General features: G+C 37.1%; 1 protein-coding gene across 5 annotated transcripts in view; it reads left to right on the forward strand.

Moving 5' to 3' along the window:
* The first annotated feature begins 2,684 nt into the window (after positions 1-2,684).
* LOC128996256 (dnaJ homolog subfamily B member 14) overlaps positions 2,685-19,391 on the forward strand; it is a 32,550-nt gene continuing 15,843 nt past the window's right edge. For all 5 annotated transcript variants that reach the window (XM_054421450.1, XM_054421451.1, XM_054421452.1 and 2 more), the window contains exons 1-7: positions 2,685-3,026; positions 6,131-6,223; positions 6,870-6,936; positions 7,497-7,642; positions 8,798-8,935; positions 10,959-11,086; positions 18,716-18,828. In XM_054421450.1, the coding sequence (XP_054277425.1) occupies positions 2,894-3,026; positions 6,131-6,223; positions 6,870-6,936; positions 7,497-7,642; positions 8,798-8,935; positions 10,959-11,086; positions 18,716-18,828 (818 nt within the window). In that variant the 5' untranslated portion in view covers positions 2,685-2,893. The remainder of the gene's footprint in view (positions 3,027-6,130; positions 6,224-6,869; positions 6,937-7,496; positions 7,643-8,797; positions 8,936-10,958; positions 11,087-18,715; positions 18,829-19,391) is intronic.

The raw sequence follows: 19,391 nt of genomic DNA on the forward strand, positions 1-19,391 counted from the left end.
CTACTTATATCGAATTTAATAATGGTAAAGAAATCTAATTTGACAACACCGGTGGGCACCTAATTCAAAATGGCCGACGCCGAGCTAACTGAAACTGAAAGAAGAAAGAACAAGAACAGCTAAGTGCTGGCTGAGCTGAAGAGCTGAAGTGGAAAAGTGGAAGTGGAGTGGAGTGAAGCAGAAACGAAACGTCCGGGTTTGGGGTTTATCAGGGTTTATCAACCTCTTTCCAGTAGTAAATCACTTTTTAGTTAAATTTCTCTTTCGCAGGCAGAATTTAAAAATCATGAAGAGCTTAAAACCAACAGATTAAATTTAAATATAGAGACAAAGGTAATGCTTTTGAAAAGTATAATTATCCATCGTATGAATCATTTACCTTGACAATTTATTACATGAGGAAATTAATGCAAATATTTTGTTGTTAACATATGGATTACACGTTGATCCACATTCAACGTACTACTGGTCCATCCCATCCTCTTAACAGGTTCCCAATATTATGGTTAGAATTTAAGTTTTTAATTTTCTTAGCATGATGTAGTCTAATTTTTAAATAGTTAATTGATATTACTGTTACCAAATCTCCGAGTAACCCATACAACGCAGTATGAGTAAACTGCAAAATCTTTATTGTAAATAGATTATAGTTGTAATATTGTTATTAATTGATTGTATATTATTGTTTGTTATTTATTTAAAATCTAGCTGTCTTGATTGTTATTATTAACTCACTTTGTAAAAATTGGTGGAACCGTTGATAAAAATAAATACATGAGAGGCCTCCCCCCTCAAAGTATGCTGGCTTCAACGAAACAAAAACAGCATGTCATCCCTGTCCTTAATGTTAAATCCTCCTAGGTCAGGGGTCCCGGGTCCGTACACCCGATCTAGTCGGTAACCAGACATCAGGCCGAGTAGGGAGACACAGACGAGTGCTTTGGAGGCAGTTTTTTTGGCGAAAGATCAAATAAAAGGTCGATCCGATTGCCGATGAACGGAGTGATAGATAGTGTGTGCCACGTCATATTTTTGCCCACGTCGTCGCGAGCGCTGCACCGAGCGGCCAACTAACTGCACTAGCGTTGATAATTCTAATTTAATATGGAAATTAAACTCTTAAATTGATAAAATAAAAATAAATGTTGTGTAATATTTTGCCGTTATATATTTTAAGCATTTGTGTTGTAAATGTGTGGTGTTTGTTTGGTGAAGGTTGAAAATGTATTTTACAAGTTGAAACCGTTAAATCAATGTAATTTATGTTAAAATTCTTTTAAAATTAATATAAATATTACTAAAGGCAATTAAAGTTATCATTCTGTAACATATGTTACCTATTTCATTTTTTATTACTGTTTAATTATCACTGCCTTATTCGCGCTCTTACTCACACACGCTCTCCATCTCTATCTCTAAACTCCCTTTTGCCGCGCTCGGTAGAACTTGTCTGGTCTTAGTCTCGTTCGGGGAAATTTTCGTATTGAAATTTTACTTGTATTTACCTCCCTTCTCCCTGCTCGGTTCGGGGTTTTGATCGGAGAAATGATCGATAGTGTGTCACCACATTTAACAGTACTAGGCTGTCTAGGGCAGTATACCCAATTCTTTAAAAAGAGGTCGGCAGTGTTCTCTTGGGGTGGAAGATGTTATATATGACTCTCAAGGCTTTCTTTAGCAGAAGTATTATTTCCTGGGCTGAAGGAGATTGGCCCCAAAGTATTATTCCATACAGTACAGTATATATATGGCCATGGAACAATTAAGTAGTGATAAATGGTAATCAAGTAGTTTTCAGTAATAACTTCTCTAAGCTTCCTGAGAAGGTAGAGGATTCTTGACAACTTCGACACAAACCTTGTCTGTGTGGATGTTCCAGCCTAGCCTGGGGCCCATTTCATAATAAACTACAAGTTTTACAAGTTACAACTTGTAACTTGTAATTTCCATTAGATTTGTATTGGGCGATCAGCTGATTTACTAATAATATTAGTTTGTACTTTATTATGAAATGGGCCCTGGGGTGGGTCAATCCAGAAACCTAATAGCTTTACAGCCTCGCCCTTTTCTATCCTCGATTGCAGAGTACAGATTAGGGACTTGGGTTATTGCCTCGTTGATTTTGAAACGGTTTACTATAAACCAAATCCTTATAGCCATTTCCAGCAAGTTGTCTCCTTCTGCCCTCAATCGCTCAATGTTCTTTTCCCTATTGTACAAGGTGGAATCTTCAGGAAATTTGTGGAATTTCTTACTAAATGTTAACATTAAAAAAACACTTTTACCCTCCCTGTTGCAGCAAACCTCGGTAAACTAATTATATTTAAATATGTAATGAATGTGATATTTTTAAGGAAACATTTTAGTGTAAATCCAATCAGGCAAATGGAAATTCGCTTAGTCTGCAGGTTTGCTGTGGCAGGGTATTTTAAAACTACTTTTGTCTCGTATGTCGTTTTGACTAGAATTTCTAAACATGTAGGCAACCCAAATAAATCCTGGTAAGGTATCCTTACTTTATAAGCTTACTTTATGTAGCTATAAGGAAATTGAGTAAAAATCAACGATCCCTATTTCCAGGGAAATTGCCTAACCACTGTTGGCTCTGGCTGTGCGATACAAACTGAAACCTTAAAAAAAAAGCTCTTGCATCATATGATTCTCTTTGAGAGAACCATTTCGTTTCGTCTGTCACATCCTGCAGGAAAGTTACGTCGTATTGGTTTGGTTTGTTACCTATTAAATATTTATTACTTTATAGTGGGTAGTTTTCTTTTCGAGTTTTGTAAGAAAATTAGGAACGTGCATGGTATAGATATCGTTGTACAGCTACTCAATTTTGCTCCGTTATCAGGAGCGTTACTTATTAAATCATCTTGTTTCTCTGCCTGCAATGGAAGTAAACAAAGACGAAGCTGAAAGGTGTATAGAGATAGCAGAAAAATGCATCTTGGATGGCAGTCGTGAGAAAGCTGAAAAGTTTCTGCTCAAAGCGGAAAAGTTGTACTCCACCCCTAAAGCTAAAGGTAAATATCCCTACATACTTTTCAAAATACTTAGGCCTAACTTAGTCTAGAAGTCAATGCCAACTAAGGTATCCTATGATATAGGGCCTAGCCTAGACTAGACCTTTGACTTAAAACACTCATGTAAAATGTCTTGCATTTAAGTCTTTTAATCACTGTTCTATAGTCTGTGTGCTTTCTAAGTCAATATTTACAACAAAACTACAGCTTTAGGCTGTTACTAGGCCTGGGTCTACTAATTTTATGGGTCTAATCCAGCCATAGGCCTATAACTTATACCCGCTTAGTGAGTTGAGTAGGATTGTGTTATTTAAGGCTACAGACTCTTAAGTAAGTAAGCCGGGTAAACTTCCGTATCTGTTGGCACAAACAACAGAATAAAAATATTGATCGATATTAATTATTTGATATATCGATTGGTTAGTTTAGTAAGGTTAATGTAATTAACCAAACGATAAAACAAATGAAACTATCGAATAATAAATATTTTCATTCGGTTGTTTGAGCCAACAGATAGGCTATTTACTATGTTCCATTACTTAAACATTATGTAGGGCAGGCCTGCCTACCCTACATTACATTAGTTAGCTGTACATGTTTTTACCAAATAACTTAGCCGAGCTTGACAAGTGAGGTCCTGGACACTAAATGTCCCAGTTTCTTCACACTCCTCTATGTCTCTAATCTTTTTTGCATGCTCATCATCTTGCATCTCAGATAGCCTAAGTCTAAAAATTTAATTTAATGTGTTCAAAGCCGCTTCCACATCCGTCATAATTTAATCAGCCTTTTTCATGGCTGTCCGTTTGGCTGCATGAGTACAGGCATTTACTATATAGAATGGACTTTCTATGTATGTAGGCCTAGACCTAATGTAAAAATTTGAAGCCAAAAAATAAAAAAAATAAATAGATAAAGTTCAGGACCATCTCACCAGAGGGTACTTAATTTAGTGTTTTGGGTTAAATATTAATTAAATAAAATCAATGCAGTATCATAGCAAACAGCTGATGGATTCATCAGTTAAACACAGAATATTGTTATTAGTTAGTAGACCATCTCAACAGATTGCACCACCTATTTGGCTTCAGATTTTTACATTACCCATGGGAAGTCTATTATGTAACAGACAGGTAGCACTTTGTTGGTCGTATCACCACCAGTAGTTGTTGATCATCTTGGGAAGTAATTAGAAGTAATTAATAGGTAAGTAAAAAATAATAATGGTGTATCATTTCGTCCCCGAAGACACTGTCCATTTAAATATAGGCGGTGATATTGCCACGATCACGAAAGACGATGGTGATGTTCTTGGGACGATGGGAAAACAACGAGATTGCCAAGATCACGTGAGGCGGTGATGATGTCATCACGACCAAGGGAGTTAATGTCAATATTGTCGGGATCACGGGAGACGGTAGTGACGTCTGCACTGCGGAGGAAAGGGAGAATGTTAAGATCCTTATGGCATCCTCAAGGGCACGTCTAGATATTGCCACGATCACGAGAGGCGATGTTGATGTCTTTGGGATTGTGGGGAATGACGAGATATAACTTCTTGCTGGGGTCATAGAAATGTGATGATGATATTTTTTAAATCGCTGAAGAACATCTAAAATTTGCTGTGATCACGAGAGACAATGACACTGTCTTCGCGACTGTGGGAGAATGTAAAGATATTGCCGCGAATACCGGTACTGATTACTCTTATGACTACATTAAGATGCCCCAGGCAGATAGAAAACTGCAACCTGAAAGCAGGGTAAAAATAGTTTAATATTCTGCAGTCTCGTATCGTCTACCTGGCCTTGTGTTTGTCCGTTTGTTGCTATTGAATTTTTTCTGGGTTCGGAAGAGACCCTTCTGAATTCACTTTATTGAGCATGGCAGTTCATCATTTCAAAATTACTGTAGTAAAAAATGTAGGCCTATGTTTTAAGTTTTGATTTTTTTTTATCAGGTGATTATGTGGACTGTGTCTTATCTGTAATTCTAATTTGACTAGTTTTAAATCATTGGCATAGCCTATCTCTTTAAAAAGTCAATGTTTAAGTTCAAACCAGGTAGCCTACTTAGTAGACCTAAATCAGGCTACATATCTTAAAGAAGAATAACATAACAGGTAAACTATAAATTAGGCCTTCTATAAGTAGATCTGTTGTGTAAAAATAGAGTCTTGATGAGATTGACTAATAGACATTCGTAAGGCTTCAGTCAGAAACGTGTGTGTCGTGTGATTTACACAGCTTGTATAATGACGTAGATGCAGGGTATTTGGGCTATTACTAAATTAAATGAGGAAAATAATAAAAAAGGAAAGAAAAACAGAAAACGTTGAACTGTTTTATGAGCAATCAGGCTTAATCAATCACTACTATAACCAACTTATTTTTCATAAATGTCTACCAAAATTAATTACCCATGGTTCTTGTTCTGCTTACTTAGTAGTCTTATAGGCCTATAGTTAAAAATCTATATTATTTTATTAGGTCATAGGCCTACTACCCGAAAAATACCTACTATATAAAAAAATGGCCTACTATAAATGAAAAATGTTAGTTTTTAATTTACTTCACTGTTAAATTTGAAAGAATCAACTTATAAAAAAAACAACACTATCCTAATCAAATAAGATCTTTAAAATGTAAATAATTCCTTTTAAATCAAAATTATCATAAAAATATATTGGTCTACTCGAACATAAACGATGAGTTAACACATCCAACCTAGGTAGACTTCTGTAATTAAATTTTCAATAAAAATAGCCTGAATACCATCCAATAAGAATGCTTTCGAGAACTGTAGACACAGAGACTTTTCTGTGCTGTAGATAGTATAGGCTAAAGCAGGGTATCTAACCTAATAGGCTAGTTAAAAGTATAGTGTCAGTGTATTATGAGATTTGGGTTATAGGCTTATTTTATTTTGAAATAGGGTTATACAACTTATTATGAATAGGTAAGCAATGAAAAGTAAATAGTTTTGAAATGGTGGAAGATAATAAGTCCAGCCTACAAATGTAGTTTTTACTAGACAACAAATAAATAAACAATGTATATGGATTTATTGTTTAGAAATTAACTTACTAAGTAATTATCTTTCAGAACTTCTTGAACGTCTTCAGCAGCTAAACAATGCTTCAAGGAGAAAGTCAAGTCCCCACGCAGAAGAATCTGCTCCTCGAAAGCGATTTACAGGTAAAGAATTTGAATTCTTTAAGCAGCGGTAATTAATAATCAATTTAAAAATAAAAAAAAATCTGTATAATTACCTGCTAACTTGCATGTTTATCATAGATCTGTAAATTCGTTGGTAATGTCATATTCAACATGATTCAATCATCAAAAGCCGCCCAGCGTTTTGATTTAATTACAAATACTCATTTTTACAGCTCTTACTTATCCGTTGCTCAAATGGATATTTTGAACCTCTAGGATGTAGTGTTGTATGGTCGGATAAAAAGTTGAATTTCTCTTAGGTTTGAGTTAAATATAGGCTTCATTGGCATTTCATGCAGTTCTAAATTTAACATTATTGGGAAAAAAGCACTTCCAAATCTTAAGGGCAAAAAATACGGATCATATCCTCAATGAAAATTAAACAAATTGAATAATTCCACTCTTTCTTCAAAACATATCACGGCAGGAACAGCTGACGATCTTACTAACAGTGCAAATAATAGAGAGAGAGGCGGGTTACTCCATGTTCAATCTACTGCCGGCTACAGGTACCGAGATAGCCTAGTTTGTCATAAGAAGGTGTAGGTGAAGAATAAAAATAAGAATAAAACTATTCTCAATTCTGATATTTTTCCAAAAAATTGTATTTAAATGTTTTTTGCAGCACCAAAGAAAGAAGAGCCTTCATCAAGTGCCGATTTCACAAAGGAGCAGCTTGAAGCTGTACAGAGGTAAGCTGTGAACGTTTTACGGTTCAACAACATTGATTATTTTGTAGAGGAGAAAAGTTCTATGAACTTTATAAATGTTTTAACTCATCATTCCGCTTCTGGATAGCCTAGAACAGAATTTAGGGAGAGGATTGCTGATGTATAAAACTTTAGTAATTTTAAACATCAGCAAATGGGATATTTAAACCGATATAATGCCATCATTAATATTTAGTTCCACCTGAGAACTATCCAACTTTTTCTAATTGTCAATAGGCCTATACTTTTAGGATTTTTGTGATGATAGCAGGCTTACCTGAACGGGAAAGAGTCCAAATCTGGTACAAGAAACACAAAACTGTACACTATACAAATATTAATAGAATATTTCACCGTCACTAACAGCAATTTAAACTGGGGAAGGTTTGAGTTGGTTAGAGATATATCTTCAGACCCAATGTTAGCCAGTGAGAGAATTGTTGACCCAAAACAAGGAAATTAATTTGGCAGTGTAAATTCATTCATACACAGTTTTTTTGATGGAGGTTTGCTCTCTTCTCAAAAATGTTTAACTTTGACAGGATAAAGAAATGCAAGGACTACTATGAGATCCTTGGGGTGGAGAAGGATGCAACGGACAGCGACGTCAAAAAAGCATACAAGAAACTTGCACTGCAGTTGCACCCGGACAAAAACAAGGCACCTGGGGCTGCTGAGGCATTTAAAGGTGAGTGTTCGTTCAACCATTCAATAGTTCTTGGTTAAAAAATGTACTATTTTGTTGAAACCTAATTTACCTTGTATCCAGTAGCAATGAAGCATTCCATGAAAGAAGTTCAGACGAATCTTTCAACTATAACAGTACGAATGAGTTTCAAATGTTTGAATGGGGAGAAAAAATTTAGAAAATAAATTAAAAAAATTTATTAGGTTATGTTACAATATATTAATTGTTTCAGCATAGCATAAATATGTCTACAATATCAAATATTTTGTTTGTATTTCTTGTAGGTCTTCTGTCTTCTGTTTTGCTTCTCTTCTAAGATATTTTTATTTAATTAATTTCTTGTGTTTATCCATATGATTGGAATTTGTGTGACCATATTTACTGGTTTAACAGTTGGCTATCTTCATATTATCCGGTTTTTGTATACTTAAATCGAGGGTCCACCACTTTGACCAGTTATCTTGTACTTCTATGACATAAAAATGTTGCAAATTGTACTCAAGTGTATCTGAAACAAACAAAAATCCTAATTGATGTAAGTTACTGTTTTTGTGAAAGAGGTTTTTGGCCTCTTAACCTTGCATTTACCTGCCCCCATGGGCCACAGAACCCTATGCGTGGAACGTATCCAGCAAAGCAAGGGTGCGCGGATTCAGTACAAGGGTGAAATTTACTGATAAAAGTAAATCACAGGTACCATGATCCGAACCCAAGACATCGCTGACTTAGGCCCAAAGTCTGAGGTGCTACCAACTGAGCCACCGACTCACCTAAACAGTTAATATTATTGTTTGTATTCATATGTTTCACTAGGGTATATTTTTATATGCATGCCACTCCTGTATGATCCCTATGTATCCTTTGTCGTCTAGCTCATAACGTAAATATTTTAAATTGGTTTCCACTAATAAACAAAACAATACATTTAAGGAACTGTTTATTAGGGAAATTCTCTAACCTACGGTAATATGTTACTATAGTTCGGCCGCTTAGAAAACGACCTGCGCGCTAATGCTAAACCAATGCTGGAGGAGGTCGCTTTCTAAGCGGCCGAACTATAGTTTTACTCAGTATGACTAGTTTTATGGTTCACAACTCTTCAGCAAATATACCTTCAAGTGAGAGTTTAAATTGATATGTAACATTTTGTTGCAGCCATTGGTAACGCTGTGGCCGTATTGACGGATGCTGAGAAGCGTAAGCAGTACGACATGTACGGGGCAGAGGAGGAGAGGCACCCTACCCATCGCAATCGTACACATCACGAATACAACTACACCAGAGGATTTGAGGGTGATTATAGAGGATAAGGACATTGACTATTACTACCAGCTGTCGCCAATTTCTTATAAAAAAAAAACTTAGTTGTATGAGCCAGTCACAGAATGGGATTGTTACTAAAATTCCAGTTGGTATCATGACAGTTGCTATGGCTCACAAAAAGTTTTATCAGTTTGATTTGGTAAAAAATAGTTCATGTATTCTACAGAAGTCGGTAACTTAATTTATATCAGTAAATCTGTTGATGGCTCACAACAACTATGACTATTTTGATTTAAAAACTGGTGACAACTATAACATGGGGATGGAATATCTTCAATAGTCAAAGATTAGGTTAAGGATTTCATCGAGGGTATATTTATAAGGATAAGGACTACCTAATGGCTCTTAGAGCTTCACTACCTAAATGAGTCTTTTAATGGGGAATAAGCTCGTCTTGTGGTAGAGCGCAGGGCTTGAGTCCCTGAGGTCCCGGGTTCAATTCCTACCTATTACTAATGGCTTTTATCCATGTGATAATGCCGCAACCCCTCTAGGCCTAATGTGAAGTAATGTGTAAAACAATAATGGCGAGGGCCAGTGTCCTAGAGTGTGAAGGCGGGAGTATAAAAATTGGAAATTTTGCACTGTAAAAATGGATTGCTACAATGTCTTAAGTGTGTTGGCTCTAACTTTTGACTATGGTTAGATAGAACTAGACATTACATTTCCATGTTAGAGTTTAAGCTGTTTTAGGATAAACACATGATATGTATAAACATGACATGTAGTTGAGTTGAGCCATTAAGAAAATCTGCTGATTTAAATGAAGGATTTCTGTCAAATATAGATGAGATGTCTATTACGTTCACTCAGTATACATTATATTGCAAAGCAGAATCAATTTTGTTCTCTAATATACAGGGAGCGGCAGAAATATCTGAGGGTTTTCAAGCGAGTACAGTCCGGCAGCCGAGTGGAGGGGGGTAGTGGGGAGCGGCTCATTCTCAAGGCCAAGTGACCCCATTTCAGTCGCCATGGAGCAGTGGACCGGTATACATTGCGCGTTTGTCGTTGAGGGGTGTTTTAAAAGTGGCGATTCTGTTGTTGATACGCAACCGCAATGTAAGTTTCGTAGGCATTTTAATGTGGCTCGTGGGGAACCTATCCCATCCCGAAACACCATCAAATTTTGGGTGGATACCTTTAGATCAACTATTCGACCAATACCTAAAATTCTGTTTGTTTACATAGCTATCTAGGTGAAAATGGGCCTCATCACTCATTACAAGAATTTTTTCGTCATCCATCAAATCAATCATTTGCTCTGAAAATGTTTGACGATTAGCGTGGTCGTGTGGCTGATGTTTTTGGACGATTGCTATTTTATATGGAGGAAAGTGAAGGTCTGACTGCAAAATTCGTCGAATAGAGCGATCAGACATGGCAAGAGCAGCAGCTTGTCTACGCATCGGGCGATGCGGGCTCGTTAGCACAGCTTGTCGCACTCGCTCCACGTTCTCCGGTGTCCTCACTGACCTTGGACGGCCTGTAGGCCTACGTTTTGCAGTTGATCCTGTGGATCTAAAGGCATCCACCCACAATTTGATGGTGTTTCGGGATGGGATAGGTTCCCCACAAGCCACATTAAAATGCCTACAAAACTTACGTTGCGTATCAACAACAGAATCGCCACTTTTAAAATACGCCTCAACAACAAACGCGCGATGTATACCGGTCCACTGCTCCGTGGCGACTGAAATGGGGTCACTTTGCCTTGAGAATGAGCCGCTCCCCACTACCCCCCTCCACTCGGCTGCCGGACTGTACTCGCTAGAAAACCGTCAGATATTTCTGCCGCTCCCTGTACAACATTTTTCATTTTCAAGCGTAAGATAGAACAAATGATTGTTTGATTCTGTTGCCATAAGTAAGGTAAAGCTTTTTAAAGAATAGCTACTTGAAGAGTTTTAACAGTATTGCTTTCTTTGTTGGCAGAAATAGTCACAGGCCATAATATATTGATTTGATATCTGTAAAAAGGTTTGTTTTTCAGCCGATGTGACAGCTGAGGAACTTTTCAACATGTTCTTCGGTGGAGGTTTCGCAAGTTCCAACAATGTGTATGTGAGACGGGGCAACCAATGGAGACGACAAGAACCTCATCCTCAACAGCAGAGAGAGGTGAGACTGAGTACCAACTATCCTCTTGGTTCTCAACAGAGTAAATACAATCCAAAAGACCTTGTGGATTGAAATTAAATTCACTTTTGATAAGTTATGTAAATCAATCTCTATAATTGAGACCATTCCACTAGATCAAGAAGGGTTCGGAGTTTTGAGTTGTATACACAAAATTTGTAAAGACCCCAAAGACAGAATTCACACACGCTTACATCTGGCGACCATGTTATTACCAGGGTGTCTAGTAGTCGGGAAAATCGGGAAAGTCGGGAATTAGTATTGAATTTCAAAATGGTCTTGAAAAGTCGGGATTTAGTCTTAAATTTGATTTCAAAGTCGGGAATTTTCATGATTTTGCCTCGATCGTCGTCTTGCGTTTACATAAACCGCGAAAGCCAATGATGATGATGTCTACACGGCATCGGGAAATGTTCACGATTTTGCCGCGATAGTGGACGACGACGATGACGTTTCCAAAACCGCGGGAGACGACGATGACCTTCCCGTGACCGCTGGGGACGACGATAAAATTACCGTGACCGCGGGAGACGACGATAACGTTTCCGTGACCACGAGAGATGACGATGACGTTTCTGTGACAGCGGGAGACGACGATGACGTTTCCGTGGCCGCGGGAGACGACGATGACGTTTCCGTGACCGCAGGAGATGACGATGACGTTTCCGTGACCGCGGGAGATGACGTTGATGTTTACACGGGCAAGGGAAATGTTCTCATGATTTTTCCAAGATCGCGGAGGACGACGATAACGTTTCCGTGACCGCAGTAGATGACGGTGTTGTTTAAATAGCCGCGGGAAATGTTCATGATTTTGCCGCGATCCCGGACGACGACGATGACGTTTCCGTGACCGCGGGAGATGACGATAACGTTTCCGTGACCGCGGGTGATGACGGTGATGTCTAAACAGCCGCGGAAAATGTTCATGATTTTGCCGCGATCCCGGACGACGACAATGACGTTTCCGTGACCGCGGGATATGACGATGACGTTTCCGTGACCGCGGGAGACGACGATGATGTGTACACGGCCGCGTGAAATGACGATGATGTCTACACGGCCGCGGGAAATGACGATGACGTTTCCGTAACTGCGGGAGACGACGATGATGTCTACACGGCCGCGGGAAATGTTCATGATTTTGCCGTGATCGCGGACGACAACGATAACGTTTCCGTGACCGCGGGTGATGACGGTGATGTCTAAACAGCCGCGGGAAATGTTCATGATTTTGCCGCGATCCCGGACGACGACGATGACGTTTCCGTGACCGCGGGAGATGACGATGACGTTTCTGTGACCGCGGGAGATGACGATGACGTTTCTGTGACCACGGGAGACGATGATGATGTCTACACGGCCGCGGGAAATGTTCATGATTTTGCCGTGATTGCGAACGTCGACGATGACGTTTCCATGACCGCTGGAGATGACGGTGATGTCTAAACAGCCGCGGAAAATTTTCATGATGATTTTGCCCCAATCGCGGACGATGACGATCACGTTTCTGTAACCGCCGCAGTCAATGATGATGTCTAAACGTACGGTACGCGGAAGATTTCATGATAAAAAAAACAACCAAATTTGCTAGTTAGAATTTTTCATTGCTGCATTATTTCTTTACTTGAAAATTCCACATTATCATAATACTACTTTATGAAAAAGACAGGGGTTGGTGTAGTATTATTTAGAAAATTTGGTTAAGCTATAAAAATTGGTATCGGTATCAAGAATCGAAAATCGATACATTTTTTTTATCAACGCCCACTAATTGTTGAAAAAACTAGTCTTGAAAAATCTGGAATTAGTCTTGAAAAGTCTGGAATTAGTCTTGAATTTTACAATGGAAATAAACTAGACACCCTGTATTACAGAATACCACTGAAACGGGTAGCGACCCTTCATAGAAACATAGTACACCCTACGCCAATTGAATCCTGACCAGTCGTCATCCGTGACGATGGATGTAGCTGAAAATAAACAGCTAGGAAAAAATGAACAGTAAGAAAATGATAAAATCGTAGAGTAGGAAAATAGGTATTGTTTATCGAACGTTGTTATTTCACCTGTGACCTCAAAAAGTGCTTTAGCATAAGAACCGCTTATGAACCAAAGCTTGCCAAACCGTTTCAACATTCTGCAGCAAAAAAAAAAAACAAAAAAAACGGCTTCTTTCTCATTTAGATCCCATTATTCTAAAATTCTCAATCCACCTAAGGCGATTGTATTTTTGCTGGAAACGATATCATGTCGTCTAAGAGGAAATTGAACTGAGAAAAAATCGCTGCGCTGTGGTAGGTTCATCTTTTGCAAATAGGCATCATAGGCAAACATGCAGAGATGTACCGCATTATCACCTATGGCAACTAAAAATGACTTAATGCCATAGGAATTTAGCAAAGAAAGACACCTCTCCCCCATTGCTACAATAGCTCTGTCACATATACTATCCGTTTGAAAATATCTGGTTTCACACCCACAAACAACAGAACAGTCACCCTGTATTCAATTTGGATTTTTTTATCGTTTATTCTTTATTGTCAATTTTTATGGTTTTACATGGTTTGGTTTTTTATTGGACATTTTTTATTGGAATATAAACAATGATTTTGTAGGAATTCAGTCACTGGACCAATCTTCAGGAAACTCTCCACTAGAAATGGTTGCATTAGAACCAACACTCCCAATAGATGAACACTCAGCGTTGGTGTTGGATTCAGATTCAGAATATTCAGAAATAGAACTCGATGAACAACTGCTTCTAAGACTTTCTGTGTCTTCATTGCTGCACTGATCAGATTCATTTTCATCATCTTGACCATAATGGATTGCAAAAGTTGCACAGAGACTGTAAAACACCATACATGTTGCCAAGAATGGGTGATTCCTGAAAAAATCCTCTTTAATTAGAATTGTTAGCAACTTATGTTCATCCCAGATGAATAAATTCAAATCCATATATCTAGGGAAATGTTACTAAGCTTTTAATAAGTTGATGGCAAAAGTTGCTTTATTAAAATATTTGATTACATTTGTCAAACAGATCGTAGTCTACTTGTACCTATTAATACAGCTGTATATCTAATCCCATATCCTCAAAATCGACATTAATGTTAAATCATTGAAAGGTCATTGATTGATATGAGGGGGTCGTCATTTTCAACTAGGTACAATTTTGTTGTTGTATTTATAGTCAAAGGTACAATGTTATAAGGACCATACTACTTTTGTGTTACATTTCCTTCCTGAAATGCTTTATGGCATAGATAGATAATCAATTGTTACTAAATTTAAGGAAAGTGAGCGCAAAAAGCCAGTAACACTCAGGAGACATGTCCTCACACCGTGTTCTTCTTATTTTTAGAGAACAAATTAGTACATTAAATGTCTAAAACTGTTTATTTACATAAATACAAACCGTTATGCTAAGCTAAACAAAGGTATGGAGATTTATTTCTTGAAATGAAAACTTCTAGCCAAAAGGGCATGGATAATGTTTCAATCTATTCTAGAAATATAGAAAAAAAACTAGCACTAAAAAGAGAACTGGAAAACAAATTGAACAACAACTAAAAGATTCTGGCTGAAGTCGTTAGCAGGAAATTAAAGCTGGCTTGTATACTGAGAAAGAAAATTCCCCACTAAAAGTTAAATGTCCACTCGAGGAATGAATTTTTGCTGGAAACGATATCATCCAGTCTAAGAGGAAATTGAACTGTGTTTAAGGAACACCTGAAGTGGTGTAATGATTATAATGAGGTTAGATGTGGTATCGTGTTATTCAATGAAAAAAGATCTGATAGCTATGGAAAAAAATAAACAGACGCAACATACCAGAAATCTGGAGGTGATAAAAATACTATTACTTACTCTACAAAGCGAATTAAATAGTATACTCACACAACAGCTCCTAACATGTAGTACATTTTGCTATTTTTATTTTTCTCTGTAGAGCAATTTTAGTTTTACTTACTTGTCCAGTGGCAATGATAGAGTAAAAACCATGTTGCTATGGATATCAATAGTTTTAAATAAAAATGTAAATACATAAACTAATGTTGATTTAGATTTGAAATTTCCAATTTTTGTTAAGGAATATCCACATCATTTATGCACAAATACCCTATCAAACATGTTTTTTTTGTGTGCTCATTGCAGTGCTTTCATTTTTCAGTTTTTTAAAAATATATTTTAGTTTTAGTTTTAATGTTATACAAATTTAAATTCATCTGACCCAACAAATTTAGGAAAAATATGAGGTTGTGATAACTGTTCAACCTGTATAAATAATTGGTGTTCTTGGTTGAGCCACATGCGGTTTTTTCTAATTAATTTAATAATGCTAAATGAATTAAATTTCCTGTCATCGTGTTAAAAAGGAAAAAATTAAAAAGTTTTTTTTTCAAGACTACAGTTCTGATTACATAATTGCAAAACCTGTTTCTATTGAATTGAATAGCAATGCTGTCTCATGGCTAAATTAAATATTTTTATCAAATAAAATATAGTCAGGTCTGGCAAGAGTTAAACTGACCGAGTATTGTATCTCGATCAGAATTGCCTTAAAGCATTGACTATTGTTTACAGAAGTTGTTGTATCAATAGTCAAAGCTTAAAGGTAAAATATTAACCAATTTTTGCCTGATAACATTGCATGCTGAATCTTCTAATTAAAGTAAAGTTCTATATACCCGCAATACTACTGTGTAATTAGTAGGCTATAGTAGCTAGTTCTAAAATGTGTAATTTTATCTATGATCTTATTTTATTTATTAGACTTTCAAAAGGTATCAGCACACACGGACACTTACTTTCTCCCATTAGCTTGTCAACAACCCCAATTTGTAAGCATTGGGAGTATCTATGGCGTTTTATGGGTAAAATCACAAAAGTTGCAATAACTTTTGACTTTAAGGTTATGTTTTTAGGAAAAAGCATTTAGCTTGGATTAAATAAATAAATCAAAATAAATAAATAAAACAATGTCAGACAACCACTCCCCGCTAACACTCTCATGGCCACTATTGATGTCACCTCACTCTACACAAACATACCTCATGTCCACGGCCTAACAGCAACAGAAAACTACCTTCAAAACAGACCCAAAGGATCCCTACCCACCACTTCGTTTATAACTCAACTGATAAAATTCATTCTGGAAAAGAACTATTTCCAATTTCAGGACAAACACTTCCTACAGATCAAAGGCACTGCCATGGGTACAAGAATGGCCCCATCTTATGCTAATCTCTACATGGGGAATTATGAAGAAAAGTTTTTGTCTAGCCGTGAACACCTCCCCATCTGCTGGTTTAGATACATTGACGATATTTTCATAATTTGGACCCACGGTGAAGAATCACTACGGAAGTTCCTGGAAGACCTCAACAGTTTTGGACCGCTAAATTTCACCTGGGATTTCTCTGAGACTTCCATAAACTTTTTAGACCTTACAATTCATCTAAGGAACAATAGCCTCACCACATCTATCCACATAAAACCGACCAACCACCAACAATACCTCCATTTTTCTAGTTGTCATCCGAATAACACCAAGAGATCACTTCCTTACAGTCTTGCCCTAAGGGGAAATCGCCTAATTTCAGAACCGAAAGACCGTACACAATACCAAACCCAACTTCAAAAAGCCTTCGAAAACCGAGGCTATCCTAGCACTCTCGTAAAATCTCAGATCCAAGCGGCTCAGAACCCACGTCCAACTACAAAGAAAAATACCAACCATCTTCAAGTAAATTTGATAACCACTTACCACCCTGGCCTGCAACAACTAAACAACCTCCTTAAAACAGGTTTCAAAATCCTAGAGTCCTCCAGCCAAACCAAAAACCTCCTTTCAAGAGCCCCTTCCATAATCTATAGGCAACCCCCAAATTTGAGGAATATGCTAGTCCACCCAAAACTCCCAAATCCATCAAAAATACCATCTGAGAAACCAAGACCGGGCTCATACCCATGCAATGAAAACCGATGTAAATCTTGCCAGATACACCATCCTACAGAAACTTTTACCAGCACATACCATAATAAAAATTACAGAATCCAAGGCCATCATACCTGCAGCTCAGAGAACCTTATCTACCAGCTTCAATGTTCACATTGTCCAGCCCAGTACATAGGCCTAACAACCGAGATTCTCCGAAAACGCATGAACGGCCATCGACATGATGTTAAAACTAGCAAAGAAAAACCAGTTGCACAACATGCCTTATCCCACCAACTTCTATTTGATGACTGTTTCACCATAAAAGCTCTAAAATCATTGCCAAAGAACCAATGCAATAGTTCAATGCTCAGAAGATGGGAATTAGCTTACCAGTTTGTGACCAACTCCAGAACCCCACCTAACCTCAACATTAGATAATATCCTCATATCCTCACCCTCACAGCTAACTCTTAAGTATTTATTTTCATGGACAAAACTAATTTGCTTTTCAATGTACATATTATATGTAAATACAATATTGCAATGTGCCTGTATTTAGTGCTTTGTGCAGTGTCAGTTGGACAACCTGTCAGACATTTTGAATTCAAACTGTGTCATCCTATTTAAACTGTTGTTTTGTAACTACCATCTAGGCCTACTTCTGAAGAAGCCTCTGAAAGAGGCGAAATATTAAGTAAATTATGTGTGTGATTTTATGTGTTCTTTGACTCATCTGCAACCTATTTATTTATTTAATAACTTTTGACTGTAATTTTTACAGCATTTGTAAAAATAAAAAATAGAGGGTTTTGCCATTTTGTTTAAAGTTAGAATAACCATAACATACTAAATTTGAAACAAAATCGTTCTGGCTGTTTTTGAATATCCTAAAATAAAAAAATTTAAAACACCCAGAGACTTTGATTTTCTTTGAAATTGGACAACGGCGGTTCTCTGTAGCTCTGAATATATCCTCACATCCATACAGACACCACTTCAAAAACCCTTTTCTTTAGGTTCGGGGGACCCAAACAAAAACAGATACATCTAGGCCTAAATTAAAATTCATGTAGGCCTACTATGTAAAGGGGGAAAAAGTAAAAACAGACTCAGACCACTTGGCCAAAAGTATTTTTAATTAAATATTGTTGGTTACATTACGTAATATATGGGAGCTTAATTAACTTGTCCACTGCCACAATAGTACTACATTTTTCATTCATATGGACCAGAGACGCACATATGCGATGTCTGGTCACATTAAAAAAAGACTGACATTGCACGTTTGGGTTGGTGTTCCAATGTTATTAAAAAGCTTATATCTTCGCAATGGAGGTTGGTGTTCCAATGTTATTAAAAAGCTTATATCTTCGTAACGGTCTATGTGAAAGCCCTGAATTCTCTGCAGTGGTCTACAGGGATGTCTGTCGCCTAGTGCGTCACTTGGTCCATGGATATGATTAGTAACGTCATATGATAGTTGGCAAAACTGTTTTTTACTTTGCTGCATCACTGGCCCGTGGTCTGCTTGTACTGTTAACCAAGTGACACCCGGGTCTATGTGTAATATTAATATGTATACATTTGTCCCTAGTACTGACTGCAGCGTCACATATATGTGGCAATCGTTATCAAACGTGTTAAGTCATTTTAATTTTTTGCAGGCCAACGGCTATACAATCTTCCTGCAAATGCTGCCGATCATGCTGGTTGTGATTCTGTCCATGATGAGTTCACTGTTCATATCTGATCCTGTCTACAGTCTAACTGCCAGCTCGTGAGTAATCACGGAGTATTCATATTTAGATAAATATTATAGAGAATTTTCAAATGTTATTTTGTTTGGATGCTTCAATATTTGGTGTGTTGTTATGTTGTCGATTTTATCTGATTGGCTCAACATGTCAAAAACAATGTGAACAAATAATTTTTACAACTAACACTTAAGTTCCACCTTCAGTTACTATACTGTAGGGATGGACGAGATTGAATTTTTAGTTCGAGACGAGACGAGACGAGATTTTTTATTTCTCACAAAATTTCGAGACGAGATCGAGACGGGATTTCCCTTCTCATACACAACGGGAAATGCACGTTCAAAATTTTTACCTGATTTTGTAACATTGTTAGATGACTGTTTAAATACAAAAATATTGATAATAGGCAAAAATATTTTCAATCTTTTATTAAAAAACATCAGCATAACATTTTTTTATTAATCACGCCTAACTTATTAAAAATGCCTACGATTAGGAAACATAGTGATATCAGTTAGGATATAGTTCAACTTATCCTAAAATAAAATAAATCATAAAATAAAAGCAATATTAATTTTTATAA

This window comes from Macrosteles quadrilineatus, unplaced genomic scaffold, assembly GCF_028750875.1.
Source record: "Macrosteles quadrilineatus isolate MER2022 unplaced genomic scaffold, UCM_ALF_1.0 Scaffold_6__1_contigs__length_79288215, whole genome shotgun sequence".
Taxonomy (NCBI): Eukaryota; Metazoa; Arthropoda; class Insecta; order Hemiptera; family Cicadellidae; genus Macrosteles; species Macrosteles quadrilineatus.